Genomic DNA, 27,163 nt, shown 5'->3' on the forward strand with positions numbered 1-27,163 from the left:
CCACGGAAGAAGGCACAGTGCCAGGCCAACGAGGTGAGCAGGAGAGAGGAAGCGCATCAGAGGGACAGCAAGAGCAAAGGAAGAAAGGAAGGAGATCAGAAACAGAAGTCATAGGTAATCCACAAATTAAAGGATTAACTGCTGAGAATTAGCCTGTGACCACCTATGTACAACTTTAAAGCTCCTTTTATAAACAAAATTTCTTATAAAACCATCTGTACCCATCTACCTATACTGTAGGGTACAGTAGTGTTTACTGGAAGGGAGGGAGGGAGGGAGAAAGGAAGGGAGGGCCTCCGGGCAGCAGTACTAGAGGACAGGACAAGCAGCCTATTGTGGGTTGGAATGCATCACCCCAAAATTCATATGTTGAGGTCCTGCCCCCCAGTAGCTCAGAATGTGACCTTGGTTACTGCAGACGTCATCAGTTAGGATGAGCTCATCCTAGNAGGGAGGAAGGAAGGAAGGGAGGGAGGGAGGGAGGGAGGGAGGGAGGAAGGGCGGGCCTCCGGGCAGCAGTACTAGAGGACAGGACAAGCAGCCTATTGTGGGTTGGAATGCATCACCCCAAAATTCATATGTTGAGGTCCTGCCCCCCAGTAGCTCAGAATGTGACCTTGGTTACTGCAGACGTCATCAGTTAGGATGAGCTCATCCTAGAGTAGGGTGAGCCCCTACTCCAATGGCAGGTACCATTCTCAGAAGGGGAGTTTGGACACAGGCACGCACACAGACAGGGTGCTAGGGGAGGATAAAGGCAGAGGTGGGGGTGATGCAGCAGAAGCCAAGGAACACCAAAGACGGCCAGCAAACCCCCAGCAGCTAGGAGAAAGGCATGAACAGAGTCTCTCCAGGCCCCCTGAAGGAACCAGCCCTGCTGAAACCTTGATTTGGGGCTTCTAGCCTCCAGGATTTCGATAAATTTCTGTTGGTTAAGCCAAACCATTTGTGGTCCTTTATTACAGCAACGTGCCCGTGGCTTTGGATTTTGTCTTTTTTTTTTTTTTTAAATCTCAAAAAGCATCGCTGCTGTTTTCTATGCCATTACAATGCACATCATAAAACCAAAGCATCTACATTCCAAAGATAAGGTGGGCAGATGCCATTCGACTTTGCAAATATTTATTCTCCATCTACCACAGGGAGGTATTTAAAATGAAATAATCCCTCATTCCTGGACTCACAAAATGCTGACATTAGAAAGGACAACAGAGCAGCTTTGGTGCAAACCCTCTCCTCTGAAGAGGAGGAACTGCAGACCCACAGGGCTCATGGCTGGCCCCTCCGATGCGTCACTAGTAAGCAGCAGAGTTAAAACGAGCTCCCGCCTCCCAGACCAAGGCTCTTCGCACTCGTGCCTTCAACCACTTTTTGTTTTCCAGCAAAGCTAAAATTACAACTCTTCCTCATTTTCTCTGTGTATGCAAATAATTATAACCAAGTGAGTTTTATGCTCACACCAGCGACCTACTAAAAATGGTTGAATGCTTTGCATGTGCTAGTCACCACGCTAAGCACGTTACACGCAGCACCGCATTTAATCCTCAACAAAATGTTATTATTGCCCCATTTCATTGACAAGGAAACTGGGGCCCCCAAAAAGTGAAGTACTTGCTCCAGGTCAATCAGCTAGAAGACTCCAGAGCTGGGCTGGCTCTAGAGCCCACCGGTTAAGTGGTTATGTGGCATCGGCTCCTTGTAGAGAAAACAAGTCCCTACATTGGCACCAACCGGGCCGGCTTCACCACTTTTAAAGTCATCATGATATTGAACTACCCTTTGTAACTAGAAGGCAACATTTTTCCATGGCTGCTTGAACCCTGTTTAAAGCAACTTTAAACTGCAAAGATGTTATCAATTGTGAACAAATAGGTCTACCAGCAGCCAAGTTTTTCTTTTTTTTTTCTTTTTTAAATATTTTACTTATTTATTTGACAGAGAGAGAGACAGCCAGCGAGAGAGGGAACACAAGCAGGGGGAGCGGGAGAGGAAGAAGCAGGCTCTCAGTGGAGGAGCCGGACGCGGGGCTCGATCCCAGGCACCCCAGCAGCCAAGTTTCTTTTGCTTTTTGTAAATCACTGATGCTCAATGAAGACAATCCTCCCCAGGTCTCAGATCTTCTATCCTCAAATAGATCATAAATGAACTTATAGGTCTTCTTCTTTCAGAAAGCTAAAGCTTTATTCAAAGTCAAATGCAGCCAGTTGATTTTTTAATTTGTATCTAAGATGAGTCAAGAGGAGCCAAAAGGGCACACAAAAGTTAGGGGCTGTTCTGTGTATAATACCCCAATTTCGTGAGGCGGTTTTAGTGGTACTAAATATTACCTCTCAGAATTCCATCTGTAGGTGCTTTTCGCTTCATGCAACAATTAATTGGCTTTATCCTAACAGCATGACACCTAGCATGCGGGTGGAGGTGATGTGTCCAGCCATATTGTGAACTCAAAGAAAAGTGCTTTTTTAAGTCCCAGGACGGCAGGTCACGTATTGCCATCGGGGCGAAAACTGTATGCCTGAGTTCAGGACACATGTGGGAAACCTGATGTAACTAAGACAAGAAAGAAAGAGCCAGGATGATGGAAGTATTAGCTTCAGAACATATTAAATAACAAGTTTAATTTTCCTGGCCTTTGCAAGGTAGAACGGACAGCAGAAATTTGGAATGCAAGGCTGTCACGATTCAAATTCAAGCAGAAGGCTGAACTGTGTCCTACCCTATCCCGCATCTCCCCTTCCCAGAGGCTAAACAACAGCCCTTGAAAAACGAAACGAACCCAACAAAAGACCCAAAAACTCTTATGATGAGAGCCAGGTAAAGTCAGACATGCAGAGCCTCCCAAGCAATGCCTAGGTTCACACTCCTAAATTTAGGTCCCACCCATGGCTCAGGTATGACAGGACAGCCATCAGGCAGTGGCTGAGCACATGTCCCGAATGCTCTAATTAGTGGCTGTGGATCCGTGCTGCCAACATGGAGGTGTAACCGCTAATTAACGTCACAATGCACGCTCAAGTGAACACGCCCGCTTTGCCAATGCCGTCATTCCCTTTCTCCCAGTTTTCCAGCTCACTGACTCCAAACTACGGGATGACAGAAAAGACCAGGATCTTCTGGGTCACATGGAAGGAAGGAAAGTTTTTAAGTAAGGATATTCGTGGTAAAATGTGTTTGTATGTCCATCTCAAATACCAAATCTTAGGAAAAGACTTAATTCTGCAGCCGTGTTGTAGGCCATGGGCATTTGGTGCTGATAAGTTGAAAATCACCTTCAGCCAGCACCTGAAATTATACAGCCTTGAAATGTGTACAACTGTAAGTCAAGTAAAAAGAGTCTGTGAGAAAATATTCATGGAGAAACCACCCTAGAAAGAACTTGCCTCTGCGTAGCCCAGCGAAGAAAAGGCCAGCATTGAACAGAAGCCTTGACAACTTGCCAGTGGGCTTAGGAAGAAAGAAATAATGACTATTGTGACTTTACAGGTTTATGCGCAATTTCCTGAAATAGTTTGGAGATTGTGTTTTCTACCATTAAGTTCACAGCATACAGTGCTACGCTTCTAAAGTCAAGACAAAAGCATTTAGTCTCAGTTTATTCTGCCGCGTAAGTGATCCATTAGATACTTCAGACATGTATCCAATACTATTCTAAATTACTTTAGGGTAACAGTGGATGGTCAAGTACATGCTAATACCTTATTGTAGTTCAGAATTCCATCTTCCTTCTCATATACATCTAAAAAAAATGTAGTTTGGAATATTACTCAGCCATAAAAAAGAATGAAATGTTGCCATTTGCAACGACGTGGATGGAACTAGAGGGTATTATGCTAAGTGAAATAAGTCAGTCCGAGAAAGACAAATATCACATGATTTCACTCATATGTAGAATTTAAGAAACAAAACAGATGAACATAGGGGGAAGAAAAAAAAAGAGAGGGAGACAAACCATAAGAGAGACTCTCTCTCTTTTTTTAAAAGATTTTATTTATTTATTTGACAGAGAGAGAGAGAGTGCACGCAAGCAGGGGTAGCAGCAGAGGGAGAGAGAGAAAGAGGCTCTCCAACGAGCAATGAGCCCGGTGCAGGGCTCGATCCCAGGACCCTGGGATCATAACCTGAGCTTAAGGCAGAAACTTAGCCGACTGAGCCACCCAGGTGCCCCCATAAGAGAGACTCTTAACTATAGAGAACAGACTGGGGGCTCCTGGAGGGGAGGTGGGTGGAGGAGGGGCTAAATGAGTGATGGGTTGTAAGGAGGGCAGTTGTGATGAGCCCTGGGTATTGTATGTAAGTGATGAATCACTAAATTCTACTCCTGAAACTAATAATACACTATATATATATACACACACACACTATATATATACCTATAGTATATACACTATATATATATTCTAGTTAGTTAATATATATAGTTATATAGTTAATATATATAGTTATATATAGTTAATATATATATTAACTAACTAGAATATAAGTAAAAACTTGAAACAATAAAAAAAATTTTTTAATGTAGTTTAGTTTCTCGTAAGCTGATCCTTAATCTATTTTGCTTTGAAGTTTCAATGAGTTGAGGTCTTCTTTTCCTGTTGCTTTATGCTTTTTACCCAAGCAATACACACAATTTAGTTATAATGGTTTTCAGAACTTTTGCAAACAATGCTGATTCTAAGATTAAATCTGATACCTTGTGCCTTCACTAGTCCAAGTGTACCAGAAACCCCCATTTCTAACGCTGACTGATCAAGTACAGAATCAAATTTGTTATAGGAGAACTGGTGCTGTACTAAGTTAAGGTTAGAGAGAGAGAAACAATGTCAAACTTCTAACTTCTAGAAAAATAAAAATGCAGACAGACTCAATTACAAACACTAGAAAAACAACATAGCTCTCCAGCAGGCATGCTTGCCAAGTTAAAAAGAAACCAGACAGGTTCGGAATGACCACATGCTTTCATTACTCAATGTGCCAAACCCAAATCAGCCCTCCCGGGAATCACTCCAGTAAAGTAAAATGCATGCCTTGTAAAATTCATAGTCACATTTCAGTTTTTGATATAAACAAAGGATTATTTTATATCATTTTATTTATATATTTTTATATCATTTAGCTGATTATTTTTATATCATATCATTTAGTTGTGTTTTAGATCATTTTTGCCACCTATCATTTTATATCATTTTTTTCTTTTTTTTTTTTAGAGTGGGAGGGGCAGAGAAAGAGAGAGAACCTCAAGCAGGCTCCACTCCCAGCATGAAGCCCAACACGGGGCTTGATCTCACCACCCTGAGATCATTACCTGAGCCAAAATCAAGGGTCAGATGCTTAACCAACTGAGCCGCCCAGGCACCCCCATTTTATATCATTTTAGAGTCTCCCTTTTACTTCTCTTACTTTTGAAAGTTGACTTCATACTTCCAGTATTTAGAATATCTATATATTCTTTATACACGTGATTGAAATTGTATATGTTCGGTCTCTCAATAATTTCAGATATTGTTCATGTTTGTTTTTTACAATATTTGCAGAAAAAAGTCATTGTATAAACAACATCACAAGGTTTGCTCAAGCATCATTTCAGGTGGTTTGTATTTTCCTCTTTACATTCGTTTTTTTCCAAATTTTCTGCAATAATTATGTATTAGTCATAGTTTTAAAAATTTTAAGCGAAGATTGCTAGGGAACTACAGAATACAGTAGCTACCGTAACATAGGAAGGCAAGAACTGGGTTTTCTGGGATGCTGGGAAGCTGGAGGCAGAGCTGTTACTCAGGGGCGCCAGACCAAGGACTCTGCCACACCCCAACCCCACACCAACACACCCTGCCAGAGAAAATATGGCTTTGCTGTTGTGAGCTTTAGGTCAAGAAATAGCCCAGTATTTGTAGGCATTCCCTTCATCAAAAGTAGGCATTCCCTTCATCAAAAGTGAAAAAACAGTTAACATAAATTCTTCTCAAAGGGCAAGTAAGAGCCAAAACACAGGGCGGTAACATCGCTAGAACCGAGCCTTGAGGGTTTGGAGACTGCCATCTTGCTCTGACGGCATCACTGGCAGCTTCAAGCCAACACTGTCCCTGAGGCCCCAGGGAGCCAGGCTGGGAAGTGCTGCCTCTACTCCTCCCTGTGCAACCTCCTTCCTTTGGATACATTTTAAATTCTAGGCCATTGCTGAGATTTTTTTTTTTAAAGATTTTATTTATTTGACAGACAGAGTGCACAAACAGGGAGAGCAGCAGGCAGAGGGAGAGGGAGAAGCAGGCTCCCTGCCCACCGATGTGGGGCTCAATTTCAGGACCCTGAGATCATGACCTGAGCCGAAGGTAGAGGCTTAACCGACTGAGCCACCCAGGCACCCCTATTACTGAGAATTTAATCTAAGACTACATGGGGGGGTGGGGGTTGCTTCTCCTTTGGTTATTCCATAGGCCACCAGAAACACAACAGAAGAAAGGCTTCTTTTTAAGCACATTTACATTAGAAAGTTGCATGGTACATAACTTCCACTTTTAAATAGCTCATCTTTTTCTTTAAGGCAGACCTAAAAAGACCCTTAAATTTTAATACTCTGATGGTAAATCAACCTGGATGCACTAGACTGATATTAGCACTAGAAAAGAATGCAACTTAATTTCCTTAGAACACTCAACATTTTCCCTTCAACAAATTTTATCAGCCTGGTGAAGTTTTAAGAGAAAGAGACTTAATTAGACAGGTCATAACAATGACTTCATCCATTGCTCCCTTACCATCTGTTCTTAATAAAGCAGCCAGATTGAACAGAGGAGAGGTCACTTCCCTGCTCAAAATGCTCTAAGAAAAACCCAAGTCCTTACCATGACCTACATGGCCCTACTCAATGTGCCCCTCCCTACCTCTGACGTCACCAAACACTCTTCCCCTTACTCGCCCTCTCCTAGCCATACTAGCATGCCCTACCTCAGGGCCTTTGCACCAGCTGTACCCCCTGCTCAGCACACTCTGCCCCCATATATCTGCATGAGTCACTTCTTCACTTCCATCAAATCTGTTCAAAAATCCGCTTCTCAGTAAGGCCTACCCTGACCACTTACATATGATGTGCTACCATCACTGGCCTGCCCCAACACTCAACCTCCAACCCTACTCCAGTATTTTTCAAAGTATTTGTGACTTAACATTTTATTATATTATTGTATTTTTTTAATATTTTATTTATTTATTTGATAGAGAATGAGAGAGCACAAGTGGGGTGAGGGGCAGAAGGAGAAGCAGACTCCCCGCTGAGCAGGGAGCCTGACACAGGGCTCGATCTTGGACTCTAGGATCATGACCTAAGGCTAAGGCAGACGCTTAACCGACTGAGCCACCCAGGAGTCCCACTTTATTATTTTATTATCATTATTCCACAGTATACAACATATGCTCCATGAGGCAGTCATGTAGCCTTTTGTGTACTGATGTATCCCAAGCTTCCAAAACAGTGCCTGGCACATAGTAGGCCCTCAATAAATGCTTTTTGAATGAATGAATGAATGAATGATTATGGCAGATCTGCTCTTGTAAGAAGACAATGAAGCAGTAATTTACTCAATAGTAGTCCCATAATACGAAAAAGAAAAGCTAATGTGTAAAATGGAATTATTTAGTTAACTCACAATAGAGCTGTGAGAATTTAGAAGATTAATGTTTAGAATAATATTGATAGCTTTTGAATTATGTCTAAATCAACCACTGCTTCCCATCTTAATGGCAGGACTTTGCCTGTGGGAGAGAAGATAAATGAATCTCTTCTGGGCAATGCTGATATACTATCAGCAAGCAAGTGTATGTTCAGTGCCAATCTTTGGTGGATAAATCCAGGACAACAGATGAAAAAGCAACATGAGAACACTATGAATTTTTCTTCCTATAAATTTTATAGTAAAAGAAAAAAAGGAATAATCCATCAGCTATAGTCAAAGAAAATCTCCCTTAGCCCATTTACTGCCAAGACTAACAATCATGAAGTCATTGCAATGGGGATGTGATGTTTAGTTGATGAACATTTAACTTTTCAACTGGATACAAGTGTCTGTTCTTCCAGCATATTCGATATTACTCCTCCCAGAAAGCGAGACAACCAACTATCAGAAAAAAGTTACAGCCAAAGGAAAAATCTTGACAACACAAAGTAGACCAGGCTTGTTGCCTAGCATGTACCTAGATGACATGAATTACTACGGTACAGCAAATAGAAAGCAAGCCTCTAAGGACATGTGAAACATGTAGGTAGGAAATAAAAGAATTTTCTTAAAACCATTCATTAGACATAGCCATTTCACTTTTTTGTTCTCCTGGGAAAACTTTGTTTTAATTTCCAAGCCAATATTTTCAGAATGGGGATCCAAGTCTCTGTCAGCATCCATCCCTTTCTGTTCTCGTGCTTTTTCCAGGTACTGTTCACAGGGCAGAGAAGCGGCAGGGCCCACCAGCTGCAGGACTCCAGAGGGAGTTGATAACAGAGTCCATCTCGCTAGCATGTGGGGGCTTAATGGCGGTTTTCACAAAAATGTTTCCATAACAACACTGAGAATGACGTAACAGAACACCATCTAACATCAAGATGATTTGACATCTTTGACCATGGCTCTTCCCAAGTCTAGGCTATTTACTGAGTCTACTGGGTTTCCTGTATTTTCTTCAAAAGCAATCTTCAAGGACTTTTTTGACTGAGCAATGAAAAAAGAGCTATATGGATCACGAGCCAAGAGCAAGCTGTTTTAAATCTGTATATGCACTAAAAATCCCAATGTATGACCAGAAAGTTCGCAAAATGCTAAAGCTGAATAGTCTACTGGATATGATCTGATAGAAACTCAGTTCTAGAGGAGAGATGCTGCCCAAAGTTCTATCAGAAGCAAGCAGTTGAGTCGGGATGATTGCCTGGGGATACTGACGTCAAATACTGTTGTCATGTGCGTGTGTCTGTGTGTGTGTGTTTATTTTAAATTCCAGGTTACAGCTGTCTTTTGACCAAAGTAAAATGCAGCTGGGCCAGTGAAAATTTAGACTAAGTGGCTTAATACATGACAGAGGGAAAATAAATGATACCTGACCCCCTTCTTTCTTTTGCAGTTTTTGAAATACACGACTCTTAAGTTTGCAGCTGGCCCAAAGAAGCATTGTTATTTCCTTTCTTGAAATAACACATGAAGTAATGTCTACTTACCAAAATGCAAAGATCTGCTGTTCCACTTACCAAGAAATACTATGCAGAAAAGGCTCAACAAATACTGTGTGATGGATAGAAAACTCCCAATAAATTAGACAGCCATTATTTTTAATAAACCATTAAGGTCCCTCTCTTACTGATCCATTCACTACAATATTCTTTTAAGAAGTGCCTTATCCTTTTATTATGGTTTAAATTTTGGCTCCATTTTTAAGGATTTAAGTTTTTTATTGTAGTAAAATATATGTAACATAAAATCTGCTGTTTTAAACATTTTTAAATGCATAGTGCGGTGACATTAAACACATTCCTAATGTTGTACAATCACTACCACCACCCGTCTCTAGAACTTTGTCATTTCCCCAAACTGAAACTCCGTACCCCATTGAACTGAACAACAGCTTCCCACTCCTCCCTCCCCCCAGCCCCTGGCAACTACCATTCTACTCTGTCTCTACGAATTTGACTACTCTAGATATGTCACAGAAGTGAAATTACACAGTATTTGTCCTTTTGTGACTGGCTTATTTCACTTAGCATAATGTCTTCAAGGCTCACCCACAGTGTAGCCTGTGTCAGAATTTCCTTCCTTCGTAAGTCTCAATAGTATTCCATTGCATGTATATATTACACACTGTATCCATTCATCCATCAATGGACATTTGGGTTGCTTTCACTTTTTGATGAATCATGCTGTTTAAAACATGGATGCACAATCTTCTCTTTAAAAAAAAAAAAAAGATTTTTATTTATTTATTTGAGAGAGAGACAGAGAGAGCACAAGCCGGGGTGGGTAGAGGGGGAAAGGCAGAGGCAGAAGGAGAAGCAGGTTCCCTGCTCAGCAGGGAGCCCAATGCAGGACTCGATCTCAGGACCCTGAGATCATAACCTGAGCCGAAGGCAGATTATCATCCTGATTTGCATTTCCCTAATGAATCGTGATGCTGAGCATTTTTTTAATGTGCCTGTTGGTTGTTTTGATATCTTCTTTGGAGAAATGTCTCTTCAAGGCCTTTGTCCATTTTTCTCGTTGAGCTGTTTTGGCTCCATTTTTAACAATTCCATCTATATACAACTGTAGATGCTGGGGGCATTCTGGTTTGAAGCCTATTTGGAATTTGGGAGTTTTGCTTATGTCTTAGGGCCTCTTGGACATAAGCTGTAGAAATTAGAATATGTGATTTGGTAGTTTCTAGGTGCTCTGTGAGTAGTTTAAAACTTGCTTATTCTCGACCTATTTATTACTGAGTCAGTGAAATAATTGCCCTAGGAAAACAACACGGCCTAGCAGTATCAACTGTGGTTACAATCCCGGATTTTACCAAGAATCAGTTCCATGTGATTAGGCAACTTGACCAGCATCTCTGGGGTGCTGGACCTGAAATCATTTCCATGGTTCCTTTCAACCCCAACTGTCTGACACTAGATACCCATCACACGAGGCAACAATAACCATAGACTCTTTCAAATAATGGGATGCAGAGAGCGCTTCTCAGATGGGCAGTCATAAAGCACTTTTTCATACTTCTCAGAAACTAAATATTCTAGAAAAACACAAGGATCACGTTGACTGAGCAAAGTCTTCCCCCCAGATCTGTGAGCCATTGCTTACCTGACGTAAGGCAAGTGCAATAAAACTTGGTTCTCTTCTACTCTTTGCCCTTAGAGAAGTGTTTTTCAAGTTTGAGGGATTTTTTTTTTTTAAACATGGAATGTCTAGATCTAAATAAAAGTCAATGACAAAGAGCAGAAAGTGAAATCTGCACAGCTCTGGTTGGAGATGTTGGGGGGCTTTGGGGATCTCCATGGAGTTTTGCTAGAACACCGCTGTCTTACTGTTCAAATAATGGAGGGAGAGGGAGGGGTAAAACCAGGAACGTGCCATAAAGTCACAAAAACAAGTAAACTGGAATCAAACCCAGTAATGAAGCCAATGACAAAATGGACTTTTCTTCCATGATTGCCTCATGTATGCCATTCTGACCTCCCGTAAAGCCAGACAATTCATCCTCAGAAGCAGCGGTACCCCTCTGAGTGCAAAGGGTGAGAAGGAAGGGGCCAGCCTCACATCCACAAAGGATATCAAACTTAGAATTGTGTATTATCCAGGAGGTCACAGGGAAACCCCAGTGAGGCCAAAAGACAGGGACGTTCTTCATACGGGACATAAGCTTGTGCCCATTTCCAGTCCAAGCTCCGGGCCTACACAGTGAATCGATATGTGTTTTATAAATCCCTAAAACATTCTGCAAAAGGGAAAAAGAAAGTGCACAGTATTTTATGTATGCTACACACATTCACTGGTTAAGCACAAGGCTTGAAAAAGTGCCGCAGTATTTATAGCCTGGCTTAGTCACTTCGTTTTTTTCACATGCCAGTGACTTCAGAATATGGAAGTGGCCTGCGTTTTGTACCCCAGACCCCTGACCCCCTGTGACTGTCACTGGAAGGAAGAATGTGCCAAGTAAGTGTGAGCAAAATCATAGAGAAGACGCTGCCGTGGGCATAACTCGCATCATTGGGTATCTCACACTCTGCTCTGATAACAATGGGAAATGGCTATTCTCTGCCTTGTGTTCTTTGTTCTGCTGTCTCGTTCAGAGCCTACAGCCTAGGAACAGAGACCACACCCATCAGAATGGAGTTTTTATTAATAAAGAGGCAAAAATGACAAAGCGTTGACCTTTCTGTTTATCAGGCATAACCACATTCTGAAACCAAATATACTTGAAAAGTAACATTTAAACCATCTCTGGTCACCACTCCAGGCCGAAATAATCAGGGGCATGTTCCTAGGACTACTTTCCAAAGACCTTAACAAACTGCATGAACAAAATTCTCACTGATCATGGGACTATCCGTCATTTGCAAAACAGCCGCATACTGCAAATATAGAAACTCGTATTTGTACTTCAATCCAAACTAGGTTTGCACATTCAACTAAAAAATACAGCAAGAATTCTAAGACTGTGCAAGAATTCTAAGACTGTGCAATTCTAAGACTACAGCAAGAATTCTAAGAGTGTGCAAGAATTCTAAGACTGTGCAGGCTGACAGTAATAACAAAGACCCGACTTTATTTTAAATGAGCATGATTTAAATTTTTGACTTGGACTTTTAATTCATTTTACCAAGAGGATTGATAGAGTTAGTAAAACAATACCATTGATTTGGTAAATGTTCTATAAACCACACTGGAGAACGTTTGAGAATCTTCTGCTATAAAACTGGACAGACGTTGATTCTCCTTGCGTGGTTAGTTTGAGTAGTGGGCTCCAGTGTAGGACACATATTCTTTGTGAGGAAGAGTCTGGAGGAGGTAAGTCTGGGAGAAACTGTCTACAGTTGATTTTGGATTCAATCCAGGGAAAGCAGAGAGACTGGGTTAATTAATTTCAGAAAGACCCATGTAACAATTCTTTTAGGTTCTGATTTAACCTTCAGATAACAATCATTTTCGTTAAAGGTTTATGAACCAACTTCAGACCTTGGTACTAACTAACCTAAAATGAATGATGCACAGATTTGTAAAACCAACCTGACATGTGAACCTTGTCAGAAAAACTAAAGCAATGGGTCCTAGTTTCCTAAGAAATCTAAAAAGGCTTTAATTCCACAGCAAAGAATTCCAGCACATAAACCCTTCTTATGTGTACATTACTTTGCAGTCCAAAGAACACGATACTACCAGAAGGAACTTTATCATCCAGGTTAACTGGCTAACTTAGGAATGCAGTGTAACATAGGTGATGACAAACCTCTATGACAGAGAGTGGATGATTATTCCTTTCATCTCCATACGTTTGAAAAAAACTACTTCAGTTGGTCACTTGTCAAAAACAAATCAAGAGATCCTAGGGCCCCTTTCTGAGCAAAGTCAGGACTCCAGGCCATGAACATGTTGCGTTGCTAAGAGAAGCAGGAAGTGTGAGTAACCACAAGCCATCACAATCTTGATAACCACCAGCAAGGAACAGATAGTGAACGCTGATACCAGACCCCAGAAAGATGTCCTAGAATACCCAAGTCAGTGCCTAAGCTCAAAGGCTGGTCAATGGCAGGGAGTGATTCCAAAACAGATACGTCTGGCTTTAAAGCCTAACCTCCACCCACCATCCACACATCAATCCTTCCTACCAATCAAAGGCAGTCTTCAAATGTGCACTGCATACACGAGACTGCTAATTACAGCTTTTGAGCCTTCTGAGTCTGTGCTCACTAGATGCATAACACTACCGTCCACAGCACTGTAGGCTGTTCACAGAAGACTACAGGTAATCCTCATAACCTGGCAATTAAAATAGCCCACAGTGGCAAGATTAGCTCTCTATAGAAGACACAGTCCAGTCAACCATGGTGTGGTCATTCCACGGCTGGAACGACAACCAGAAAGAGGCTTCACGATCTACTCAACAGTAGCTTGTCTGAAGATAGCCGTGTTAGCAGCAGTGTTCTGCTCAGAGTCCTTGAAAAACAAGGACAATTTGGAAAAATTTGTGAACACAGCTCCAGGGGAAGAAGTGCCCTGTCTGGGCTCTATAACTTCTCAGGGACCTTTCCTCCAGGAAGACTCCAGTCTATTGACCAATATGAACAAAGTATTCCACATGACAATGACATTTATCAACAAAAACGACCCATTGCATGGCGGGCACGGTTTGGGGCACATTTACACATATTATATGTTGAGTCCACATACTTAGGTGATGTATCATATTGAAGATAAAAGAAATTAAGTTGTTGACACTTAAAAGACTTTTCTGGAATCATCAAGATATAGGTGGCAGGGCTAGGTATTGCTTTCAGATTAGGATTCCATACCTTTACAATAAATGCCCAAGGTTTAAGATAATTTAAAAGGGAGAGGGGTGTTGGTAGACTTCTTAAAATTCTATGCAAAATTTTAGATTTATGAGCACTTGCTATAGGGAGTAGGTTCAGAAATTTTAGCAGATTTTCAAAAGGGTTCTTACCCCAGAAAACTTAACCGCCAGCATGGTATTTTATACATGCTATATTCATTAAGGTGTCTTTATTTCATTGTCACAGATTTAAGCTTCAGCCATAGGTCCACAGTTTAATGCTATTGTAATTGCCATTAAAGTAACTCCAAGGCTTATTACTTGATCGTGAACCTGACCTCCCGCTCAAATCTCATTATACGATTCCTTGCCGGGCCCCTTCTACTCTCAGTGTGAGTGATGAAGGGTGGATGATGAAATAAACATGCATTGGCCGAAGGGCTTCTACTCTCTACCTGGTGATTCCAACTCCCGAGCAAAAGCAGCACAAGGAGCAGCAGACCACGCCCTGCACTGGCCTGGCCCCCTGGGGGGCCATCACAGTCCACCACGTGTCCACAGGGCTGAAGATGGACTTGACATCTTCACTTTTGAATACCTGTTTTTCTTTGATTAGACCTTCCAAACAGCATGAACTGTTTTTTGTTTGTTTGTTTGTTTGTTTGTTTTTAAGGGAGAATACAACAGATGTTTTGGGATCACTTTCGCTGGAAATAACCATTCTTTACATCACCCAGTAGAGAAACTGGCAATGTTAGAAAAAAGCATTCTATTTTCTCACTTCTCTTCCTTGCACAACGTTTTAAATAGTTATTTTAAAATTCAGAAATCAAATCTAATTTTGGCAATGTGTAGCTACAGAAAAAACAAAGTCATTGGCACCCATAAATGTGTGACTTGGCAGTAAAACTGATATTTAATTATAAATCTTTCAATGATGTTATTAAAAAAATACCACCCCAAGATGCATTGGTCAATTCTATCTCAATAAAACTGGAGAGAAAAAAGATGCTTTGTAAAGAAAAGGAAGTCTTAGTCTGTTTATGAATGTCTTATTTCGCAGTTAATAAAAAAGAACTTTACACCTTTTCTGGGTCACTTTGGCTCAAGGTCTAAAATTTTTAGCTTTCACAGTCAAGACTCTAGTACAGAATATAATTCTAAATTGGAAGTAGATATTTGCTAAAAATATAATGATTATTGCAAAGCTATTCTATTCTTTGAACTCTTACTGATAAAATACATTTACATTAACTAGCTATACGAAGGAGCTCAGGAAAATCAGATTTAAAGGCTGGTTTTATTAAAAATTCTTAATGTCTCTGTGTTAACAAGATTTAGTGTGGTCTTTAAAATATCAGCATTTTGACCCTGAAATTGATTTACATGGGGCAGAGATGGCGCCAATGCAAATTTTATTGGGATAATGTTTGCTAATCTCATTCCTCCAAAAATTACTTTCTACCATGATTTAAAAGACACTTTTGATATTGATTTTACTCATAAATATGGATAAACATCACTTAATCAGACAAGCCCATTATTTCAAAGAAGGTCACTTTGAAAAACTTTTTTTTTCTCAGAACAAAAGTTATTTATTTTGCAACTGACAAAAGGAGAAGTCACACAAGCTCTACACAAGGCACCAAAGCTGAAGTTTTCACATCCAGTCTCGTATGTTTCAAAATGTTTTATTTTTAAGTAAGCGTAATGTTTGAATTTTAATAAGTATTGACATATAGCTGCTCAATAAATATTTACTGACTGAATTTTGTTTTAAAATGATCATAGGTGGGATGCCTGGGTGACTCAATCGTTAAGTGTCTGCCTTCAGCTGAGGTCATGATCCCAGAGTTCTGGGATCCAGTCCTGTGTCTGGCTCCCTGCTCAGCAGGGAAGACTGCTTCTCCCTCTGCTTGCTGCTTCCCCTGCTTGTGCATGCTCTCATTTTCTCTCTGACAAATAAATAAATAAAATCTTTAAAAAAATAAAATGATCATAGGCAAAGATAGGTTCAAGTTCTTCTGAGAAATGGGTGTAGTTGTTCAACTTACCTAATACAAAGAAGATGAACATAAAACTTTACATTTCATTTAACACCTCAAATCAGTAATATTCGTATGGGTACATACTACCCTCCACCATCCAAAAATACGCAGAGGGACAGGGATTTAGTTTAGGTGCTTGTCCCAAGCAGGGCCTGTCACACCGCTCATAGTCCACATCTATGAAATGACGGTCTTGGACAGAAGACAAAAAAGCCAGACCTTCCTGGACCGTCCTCCAGATGAATGACACGGAGAAAATCTCCTGTCTTTCAACATCCTCCGCCAAAGTACTCCACTTCTTCTTGCACACTAGATATCTGGGTATTTTGGGTGTGTGTATGTGTGTGTGTTTTCCAAACTCCTTCCCCCACGCACCCATGCCAATGGGCTTGTGGGCCCTGAGGCACCTCCTGCTGGGACCCACCTTACCACTGTCTCCTCCTCTCTGCCCATGTCTGAAATATGCTCCTCGTGGAAGCAGGTCCGTAACATCCTTTCAGGACCCCTCTCAAAATCTCCACTTCCCTATGAACCCCAGCCCCTGCTGGCCACGTCTTCATTTTCAACATTCTTTGAAGAAGCCCACAGTTCAGGGAAATATACAAGCTGCTCTATTTATATGCCCCCCCACCAATGGGATCAGAAGCATTATCAATTCTGTTTCCTTTATAGCTCTTCATAAGCTCCCATTCCGGGTTCAGACCACAGCAGGTATTCAGTATATGTGTACCTAAAGCAAAACGATAACACTATGCTTTCTTCACACTTGACCTGACCAAGGCCAAAACTGCACTCGCTACCATGCCTAGACTCTGTAAACAAACAGACGTGTGAGCAGCGCAATGACTGTCTACTTATGCGTACTGTGTGCTGGTGTGGCCATCATTCCTTCCGGCCAGCTGTGGACGTGAAAATTCCACCTGCGGGCTGCAGCGAGGACAAGCCCAACTCTCATCAACAGCAACACAAGGACACACGGATCAACAACTGAGTATCAGGCCAGCCCTGCCTCTGATTCTGAGACATTCAGAAAATAGTGTATTTTGGGTTTGGAGAGGCAGAGGATTTCCTGGTGGCTCAGGACAGACTGGGAGAGCCAGAAAGGATTTTTAGGAGTATGCCTCAGGTCTGTGCTTGCTTCATGGGACAGCAAAAACAGGCCTGGGGAGGTAGCGGAGTGGTGAACGTCACGGCTATTGGCATAGCCGGGTGACGGCCCTGAGTCCCCTTATTTCCAGGGCAGCCATCCTTCCAAGCGTTACCCTTTTCTGTCTTTCTAGTGATGTCTGTCTTACGCTGCCATTAAAATGACCTTTCCTTCTCGAAACATACATGAAAGTGGTAGAAGAGAGTTTGGGGACAGACGTGCAGGGTAGTGAGGGAAAGAACAGCCAAGGGTATTTTGGGGGTACACAAGGGAACTAACCCATTTGGGACAAAACACACACACACCCTCTCTTAAATCCACCTGCAATTTCAGTAACACTGTACGAAGGCAACTCATCTCCAAAACCAAGCAGGGGAGTGAAGGAGTGAAGTGAGGCCGCTCCTGACCTCGGACAAGTCTCAAGCTACTTTTGACCCATTTGCCCAAGTGCTTGAGAAGGGTATTAACATCTTTTCACCTCTAAAATTAAAAACAAAAACAAAAACAAAAAAGTTTCTCCCTCTGAGTTCTCTGGAAGATCCACTTGTGAGAAGTCTCATTCCCGGATGATACCCGATGAATCCTGTCCTAGTGGGGTTGATGGGAGAGCAAAGTTAGACAAGGGGGCCTCAATGAGAAACCAGGCTCTCCTCCAGCATTTGCATTTCCTTATAACTGCCTGTCTTTATGGTCTGCTTATCAACTCCGTCCACCCACACGCATCCAGACACGCACGGTATGCTCTCTTCTGAAAAGCTGAAGGCAGGATTGCCCTGCCCTTCTGGACTCAGTCCCATGCCTCTCTCTCTCTCCCATGAGCCCCTCCAAAGTCCTGCTCCACGGAATTCCTGCAGCAATGTCATAATCTGAACAACAAACATTGGTGCTTAATGATCCACTCCCGCACTCATCTGGATTTACGGTGCATGTGAGAAATTTCTTCCAGACAACACAAGTTTCTTATAATCAAGAAACAGATCTTCCACTTGTGGGTTTTTCTTTTCTAATAACCTCCCCAGTTAAGAACTCAAAGACGAAAACAAGTGAGGAAAAAAAAAAACCTGAGAAGTGATTCACATATTATTTCTTCATTTATCACTTCATCTGGACAGAGTAATCAATTTGGAATATACCAACAACCGGTTAATCATTGAATTTTTGTCTCATAGTAAATACTCCTCTAATTAGGTTTTTCTCCTGGAGTCTTCTGAGAGGCAGACTGGACTTTGGTTCTGTTTCAAATCATTTGAGAAGCAAAGAGATACTGAAAATAGTAGACATTCCAGGCAACTTTCACTATGACTTTGAAGTCGAACAAAACATTAATAACTTGGGACCCTATTCATGTTTCATAGTGATGCTTATCTAATCTTTCTTAATGTGAATTTTTTGTGTGTGTGTGATTGAGAACAACTTAGTTTGAGAGGCTACGCTTACTAGGCTAACCTCAGTACCCTGCCTGGTAATGATCACTTAAATGTTAAGAACTTTCATTGTCTTCCTACTGCAGCCTACCCAGCACTCATTAAAAACCTTTCCCCGGGGCCTTTATACCTTGACAACGACGACAACGATGTCTACAGCCTGAACAAAACTTGTTAGGGGGCGGGAGATGGCACATCCATCACATCATCTTTCAAAGTTCAGGTTCAATCTGAAAGATGGATCTGCCTTGTTATACAGTCAACTCTCCCCTTCCCCCTTGTATTTTACCAAGACTGTTGGTGTAGATTATCTGAATCCTTAAAGTATGGAAGTCATGAGGCCGAATAAACTTTGAAAGGTAGGAATCATATGCCATGTACCAGAATGGAGGACTTGGCTTCTTAGTAAAGAAACTGAAAGTACTTGTCTAAGAAATAAAAGAAAAATGTCCTAGACATACACTGGGTTTTGAACCACAATGGAAAAACACTGTGATCTTACAATAACCCTTACCTTCTCCCACCTCCCCAGTGTTTATAGTCTAGGATACTTTGTTTCTTTAGTTCATTGGTTCAAATAAGTTCCCTAGGGGGAGAAAAAAACAACAACTTATGAACCATTTTTAAACATTTTGTGAGTTTTTTTCCAGTTTCTCTTAAAAATAACCTAGCTAACGTTGATGGAATGCTTTCTAGGCCTCGCACAAAGGGCTTGAACGGGATTATCTTGTTTGATCTTCAGGTAAATTGAGGAAGTAGGCCCAGTGTGAGAAGGATAAGCGAAGTGCTCAAGATCACAGAGCTTACATGCAGGGCCTGGGGCTGCCTCATCTTATTCTCTTCCCGGACACACTGCCCTGACATCTGACACTGCCCGGGGGGGGGGGGGGGCTAGGCAAAACGCCCTGTGTGTCACTTCCACAGGGAACCAGTCGCTAAATATTTACACAACAAAGATGTGTCTTCCAACAGCATGTCCTGTCCCCCGATGAAATTCTGACACTTCTCTTAAAAGCAACATTTTTCCCAAGTCTTTTCTAGCTTCACCTGCATAATGAAAAGTTGATTGTTTTTTCTTTTTTCTTTTCTTTAAGGACGGCAAGGGGAGCCGGGGGTGTGCAGCAGACACTGAAATTGGGGGCAGAACAGTTCAGTGATAATCAGAATCTGATGCCACATTTGATAGGGCCTTCTGGACTTTTTCAGGGACATGACTTCTTAATCTCACTGGAATGTTTGGCTCTATATTGAATGCAGAGAGGCCAACCCCAGGTGATCTGACAGCCATCTCTGTACTTTAATCGTTGAGTCCTAGGAAGTGAGTAGAAAACACTCTACATTGTTACCAAAGGTTTTCGGAGTCTCTGAAATGAGAAAGATGAATCACATTTTCCCCCTCGGTTATTCTCAAGTCTCATATGAAAGCAAGGTACAAACAGGAATCTCAGAAGTCTGGCCAAGAGTCCAAGTTAGAGAAAGCCTCTGTGTGTGTGTGTGTGTGTGTGTGTGTGTGTGTGTGTGTGTGTATTTTCAGGGAATTTCTGCTTCCATTCCAATTCCAGACACATCTAACCTTAAGAAGTTACAAAAATAGGGGAAAACAAAACAGAGTTTTGCTGGGAAAGTAATATAAATGACACAGTTTTTAAAAAGTCATTTTTCATATAATTTAGAAGATATGACAATCAAGTAGAGGAAATTGAATGGTCTAATAGAACATACAATAAAAAGTGAAACTTCATCACACCAGATGCTTAGAGCCCTTCCCAGAATCACCGTTTCTTGCATATCCTGCTAGAAGTTCCCAGTTTCTATATGGGCATATCTGCCTTATTTTACACAAATGGGGAGCTAATGTACAGGATTTACATTGACAAAGGATACCACACCCAGATTTTTAGGGCAAACCCGGGAGGGGCTGGGGAAGCCATGATGTCTGGCACCCAAGGCTCCATGGGGACGTGGACAAAGGCAATGCCTGGGAGAAGGATATGGATCCTGAAATCTTTGTCCAGCCAGAACTGGTTCAGGAAGTGACCAAGGGCCAGCTGAGTTGCTGGATGAAGGGACCCTCCTCCTCTGGCCACAAAGGGCTGAAATGGCAGGGCCTGACGTAGCCACCAAGCCCAGGACTGCTCCCAATTCCACATGCCCCGACAGGTCCCCACATCACCCACCTCAGAAATGTCTAAAAATTCCATGAAGTAAAAATGAGATGATGATTTACCAATGCTTTGCAATATCTTCTTCTGTGTAATTGATACAAAATATTTAGAAAGTTTAGACAACTTCCCACCAAGAACATGGATTCCCAAACAGCATGAGCAACCTCTGGGTTGTTTCCATGAACTAACCTCACAGCTAGTTTCCATGAACCCAGAGTCCTTACCTGGGTCCCTGAGTTTGGAAGGATCCTAGACTTGGTTTAATGCTCTGCAGTCATCTAGAAATTCTCAATAATTTTCGAACAAGGAATCCTACATTTTCATTTTCTATTGGGTGCCACAAATTATATAGCCAGTCCTACCTGGAGCACTGCCTGTCATAGGGCAGGTGTCCAATTCATTTGTTGAATATAGTGAATTAATGGAAGTTACCTTAGAACACAGGTCAACAAACCACAGCCGACAGCTCAATTCTGGCCCTCTGCTTGCTTTTATAAATAAAGCTTTATTAAAACATACCCACACCCATTAGCATCTTGTCCATGACTTCTTTCATTCTATAATAGAAGAGTTAAGTGACAATGATAGAGACTATAGGACCAGTAAAGCCTAAAATACTTCTAACCCAGCACTTTACAAAAAAATTTTTCTGATCCCTGCTTTAGAGCACCAGCGCAACTTTTTCTACCCAAATAACTGAAACAGCAGAAAAGGCAGGTAGCTTTGTGAGATGAAGCATGCTAATCTTAAGCAGCTAGCCATAAACAAGCTATTTCCTAGGTTTTTATCTTGCAAGTTTGTATGAATTTTTTATCTTGGACCCAAATGCATTTGCGTTTTTGTGTAGAGAAGTTCTTTAATCTGAAATGATCTGCAGAAGTCACGTTCATTCCTTACTGTCTCTCTACAAGAATGAGTAGAAGCATGGCAGCTTGCAAGCCATGGCCTTAGTTTCCCCCTCTTTAATGGCCCAGTGTGGAAAGAAGGTTCCTGTAGCATTTATGTATCCACTGAACCCCACCACACAGCCATCATTTCTTACCAGCCCTGAGGTCTTGCTAGAAAAGATCCAACAAGGACATTAAAATATGGACTCTTGAGTGCCCTTCTTGACTGAACGTACGTAGGTCTATGCCCCATCACACGGAGAGACTAGTGAACACTTGTATTCTTTTCCCCCAGGCACTTTCCAGAAACTCGTTAGAGAGAGTCATTTCAGATCTGAGGTCTCAGACTTGGGACTCTGTCAGAGATTTTTCAAAGGCCAGCTTCCTCATAATAGTCAATGGCATTTCATTTCTAACATAAATCATTTGCAGTGCTCCTTTACCATAGTTAAAATTCACAATTTATCCTGCTATCAGGAGCCACGTATGAGCACATTTTCTCCAGCTGGTCAGGATGCTGGTGAGACAGGTCAGGGCAGCCCTGAGAAGATTCAAGGGGCTTTGCCTCTGGTTTCTGTGTGCATTCTCTCTCATATCACAGAATCTGGGGGATCCGGGTGGTCAAAAGGGAGCCTGTCCTGGGTAAATGGCTAGGATACTCTAGGGAAAACAAAGAATTCCATCAGAGAAGAACAAGACAGGCCAGAAAGGAGACTTTCTGAGAGGCAAGTAAGGGTCCCAGGAAAGAAGTTACCCCAGTGAAATCTCGGACCACTGGGAGAACCTCTGGCCATTGTAACTACAAAATAATATCGAAGGAATGAGTCATGAAGATAACCAAAACTGCTTATCTCTGGGGACTCTTCAAGGAGTTTTCCGTTGTGTTGGGGGGTGGAGTGGGGAGGAGGCGTAGCCTTATCTATTCTGTCTTAGTCGATAATGAAATCATTCAAGGGACACAAAAGGACACACACTGCAAATGCCCTGTGGCAACTACAAATCAGCTGACCATTTCCTTCCAGCTGCTGTTCCTAAAATGCCATGTAAGACCTGTAACCTGTTGATGGTATTTGCCGCAGAAGCCGGTAATGGGAACTCAGAAGTAACAATCCCGGCGAGGGGTAAATACAAGTCTCACTGGTGTTGTTGGGAAACCTTGGGGAAGGGCTGTCGTGGTTTACCCTCTGGGGACAACTGAACACCACAGAGGGACATTTCCCTCCCGTATTCCCAACCCCCTCTACTCTACACTCACCCCCGGCCAGCAGCCCAAGCCGGGCCCCGGAGCAGGCAGGCGCTCATTGCTCTAACAGCCTACTTCACGCTCAAACTAGACCTTAAACTGCCAGAATAACTACACGCTTATTACAATTCACTTAAGCCTGGGACAATTACACTGATCTACTGGGTGAGGAGGGGGGATCATAGCAGAACCTACAGGTTCCGGGTCAGACTTCTACCCCTCACCCTCCGCAGCTCCTCTTCACCCTTCCTGTTTCCACGTAACACAGTGAGGTGAGGATGAACACGGGCAACTGCGAATGACCCGATTTAGGAGAAGAAGCATTCACGCTGTTTCACGCTAACATCAATGCTCATAAAGAAACGGCTTCACAGCTCAGCTTGGGAAGGTCTCTCTCTCAAGGAAGATTTAAAATCATAACAAATAAATCTGTGATTTTTTCTTTTTTTTTTTAGTGGAAGTCTCTCTCACTTTAGATAAACAGCATACGTGATGAGAATTGGTTCTGCAGCACAAGATGATGGCTCCTATTTCAAAAAACCAGTCACCGTTTGAGTTTCTTTCACTGAGTGATTCCTCTATTTTGTTGACTATGTGGTTTTGAAAGTCACTTCAACTTTCCAGAAGCATGAAGACTACATAAAGCAAAGTCGACTTGCATTTTTACAAAAGGTGTCCCCAAAGCTTTTCAAATGTCACCCTCTAAGTCCCCACTGCTATCTTCTTACAAGAAAACAGAATAAACAAAAGAAAGAAAGAAAGAAAGAAAGAAAGAAAGAAAGAAAGAAAGAAAGAAAATCCTCCTCCTTCCATCAACACTGTCAACCATTCAGTACTAAATTCTTCCCACTAAGATGTTTAAATACACTGGGCTCAGAAACTGCGGGAAACCCTGAAACACAGTAACCCTACATTGTTTTCCATGGCAGAGGTTTCAAAAACAAAGACAGGGTGCAGAAGTACAAAGTTGATTCAAACAAGATAATCCAGATACAAACACAGTCCCGAGATTCAGGAGGTATGAAGTCTCAGTGCTAGACATGTGGACCACCGGCACAAGGGAATGAAGAACCATTTCTGGTGGGGAGGCAGCAGGTGGGATGCTGTAAGCATCTTCCAGGTTCCTAGAGTAAGAGCTGGCAAGAGTCAGGAATGGAGCAGGAGAAAGACAGGGAGTCACCAAGTGGCCCTCGCCAAAAAGCCAAAGCTGCCAGGCAACGGGGTGGGGTGGTGTCACCTCGTGGCAGGAAGAACAGATGAGATGCCCTAGTCCCTGAGCTCTAAATGCAAAGCTGCTCTAAATGCATTCACTTGCATTAACTCACAGAGCCTGTCTCTGACTCCCTTACACTCTTAAAAATAGATAGCCCCCAAGACCTTTTATGTATGTAGGTTGTCTCCATTGGTAGGTACTGTAATATACATTTAAGGGGAAAAAATTTTTAGATATTTACTAATTCATTTTTTTTAAAGATTATTTATTCATTTATTTATTTATTTATTTATTTGACAGAGAGAGACAGCCAGCGAGAGAGGGAACACAAGCAGGGGAAGTGGGAGAGGAAGAAGCAGGCTCATAGCGGAGGAGCCTGATGTGGAGCTCAATCCCAGAACATTGGGATCACGCCCTGAGCCAAAGGCAGACGCTTCACAACTGAGCCACCCAGAAGCCCCTACTAATTCATTTTTAAGTAGTATTACACATTAACAGAAATAACTTTTTCACAAAGTCACAATATTTTCCAACGCAAAAAAAGAAAGAAAATTTGTGAGAAGAGTGGCGCAGGTTTACAATTCTTCAAATCTCTTTGACATCCGACTCAATAGGAGGAGGTGGCTGGACTCTCTGAGGGGCTTCTGCATTCAAACTGTCATGCTATCCCAGCTCATGTCAGCTTCAAGCAAACTCCACATAGAGTCATGTAGGAATGAGTGTGAAAACGGCAAATAATATCATAGTGCTATTATGAACTATTATGAAAATACTTGGGTCTTGTGGACCTCTGACAAGTTTTAGGGACTCCTTAGGTTCCTCAGACTGCACTTGAAGAACCCCTTCTTATTATCCCCATTTCACAAAAGAGCAAACAGGCACAAAGCGGTCAAGGGGACTGTCCACGGACACACTGCTGAACAGATCAGAGCAGGTAAAATGGAAGGAGCATAATACCTTCATCTGGTTGCTACAAGGATTGCCTGAGACGGTGAATGGAAAGGGCTGAGCATCCCATGTGGCCCATCAGAAGTGCTCAGTAATAACATGAACACTTCTGTTAGGCAAGGCCTGGTGGAAAAGCTAGGGAAACTTCACACATTTCTGATTACCTGTTTATATGACATCACAAGGAAAAAGAAAACTCCACAGCGAGCGCTGTCTAGAGCAAGGATCCTGCCTCAGCTCTCGGGATGGATGTAGCATTTTGCTACTCAGAATTTCCAGGGCCTTATTCCACCCTCCGTTAGGTAAATGATAACAGTGAGCTAGGCACACTGTCACCATGTTCCTTGGGAAACCTGAGCAAGCCAACAGAACTGCTCCATTATTTACAGACTCCTTTTTGCATGGTGCTGTACTTACAAGGAAGGAACCCTCAACAAACTACCAGGGCACCCCAAGTCTGTGCAACCAAACCTCCTCTGGGAACCCACATCTGTGGCCTTTCCGTCCAGGGGCTCGGCACCCCACTGCTGTCCTTGCCCACCAACGTTCTGAACCCACAGTCCCTCCTGCTCCTGCCTGAGGAGGGCCCTCAAGCCCTCACAGTGCAGATCATTTCTGTTCCTGCTTACATTTGGGAGGTGAGCTCACTTGGGGGAAGTGGAGCCCTCACACTCTCAAAACAGTAGCCCTGGACTGAAGGCACTGGAAGGGGCGCCTGCTACAGTCTTTACCCAAGTGCATGCCAGGATCTCCCAGCTGGGGCACTGAAACTGGTCGCCTTGTGTCTGCGTTGGCACCCCTCCTCACACACACCCCAGTCCACTCTCCACCAACAGCCAGAGGCATTTTTTTTCAGTGTATGAGGTCTGTTACCTTGCTAAAAGGCTCCCAAGGCTCAACTCTGTTGGAATGAAACCGGAACTCCTTAACTTGGCTTCTAGGACCTGCTTCAAAGGGCTCTGTCCGTCTTTCTGCTACAAGCAAGGGTTTCTTCTCTGGGCCTTTGCTCCGTCCGCGCCCACTAGGGCAGCGCCCCTTCAGGACCTCCAACAGCTCAGATGTCACCTCCCCCAAGAGGCCTTCCCCGCAATCCTCCCTTGAGGTGTCTCTCCCCCCCCCCCATCCGGTGGTAGCGGTGACTTCGGAGCACTCACTCGAGGAGGTAACCTTTACTTTCCCGGTGGACGACCCGTCTCCCCGCGTCCGCAGCCTCCCCCAAGAGTGTAAGCCCCCCGCCAGCACAGGTCCGCCGGGTACCCCGCGACACCCAGAGCCTGGCCCCATGCCCAACACAGACGACGCGCACAGCGAACGAGCGAATGAATGAAGGAGCTGCGCCGGTGGCCGCGGGAGTCCCGGGCCGGCGTCCCGCAGCGGGACCGCAGACGCGCGCAGACCGGGACCCGGCGGCGGCTCCCCCCACCCCACCCCCGGCGCCGCGGCGCGCGCTCCCGGGTCACTCACCATGGTGGCCGGGCCTCCGCCGCCCCCGCCCGCCGAGGAGCGAGCGGCGAGTGGCGAGCGCGGTGGTCACGAGGGCGGCGAGGCGAGCGCAGGAGCCGGCGCGGCTGACAGGTGAGGTGCCCGCCTCAGACCATGGCTGCTTCCCACAATGCCCTCGAACTGAAAGTTTGCAGACTCCTCCCCGCGCTCCTCCCCTCTCCCTCCTACCCCTCTGCCTCCGGCTCCTCGCCCTCCTCCCCTGCTTTCTCCCTCCCTTCCCTCCCTCCTCCATCTTCTCCTCGGCCTCCTCCACCTCCGCCTCTCCGCCGCTCTCCCCGCCCAGCGCGCCGCAGGCGGCAGCAGGTGCACTGGCACCTGCGTGCGCCTCCGCACCCCGGGCGCTGGGAAGCGCTGAGCAGGGAGCCCCGAGGGGACTGCTTTCCTGATTCTGCCCGCGGAACGTGTCACTCATTTAATTGAGAAACGTGTATCTGCCCCGGCACTTGCGAATACACTTAGGGAAAGTGGCAAGAGGCGGGCTCGACCTAAACCGCGAAGGGAAGGAGCGGTTGGCAGATCCGGAACTAGAAGCAGTTACTTTCCCCGATTTCTTTCTTAATCTCTTTTAACCCTGCAGTCCGAGGACA

The 27,163-nt window shown here is 43.4% G+C and overlaps 1 protein-coding gene across 1 annotated transcript in view; it reads right to left on the minus strand.

Annotated features, from left to right (window-relative positions):
• AP1S3 (adaptor related protein complex 1 subunit sigma 3) overlaps nt 1-26,725 on the minus strand; it is a 52,577-nt gene extending 25,852 nt beyond the window's left edge. The window contains exon 1 of the mRNA XM_034655267.1: nt 26,538-26,725. Coding sequence (XP_034511158.1) covers nt 26,538-26,540 — 3 coding nt within the window. The 5' untranslated portion in view covers nt 26,541-26,725. The remainder of the gene's footprint in view (nt 1-26,537) is intronic.
• Between the last annotated feature and the right edge of the window lie 438 nt (nt 26,726-27,163).

This window comes from Ailuropoda melanoleuca, chromosome 2 (genome assembly GCF_002007445.2).
Source record: "Ailuropoda melanoleuca isolate Jingjing chromosome 2, ASM200744v2, whole genome shotgun sequence".
Lineage (NCBI taxonomy): Eukaryota > Metazoa > Chordata > Mammalia > Carnivora > Ursidae > Ailuropoda > Ailuropoda melanoleuca.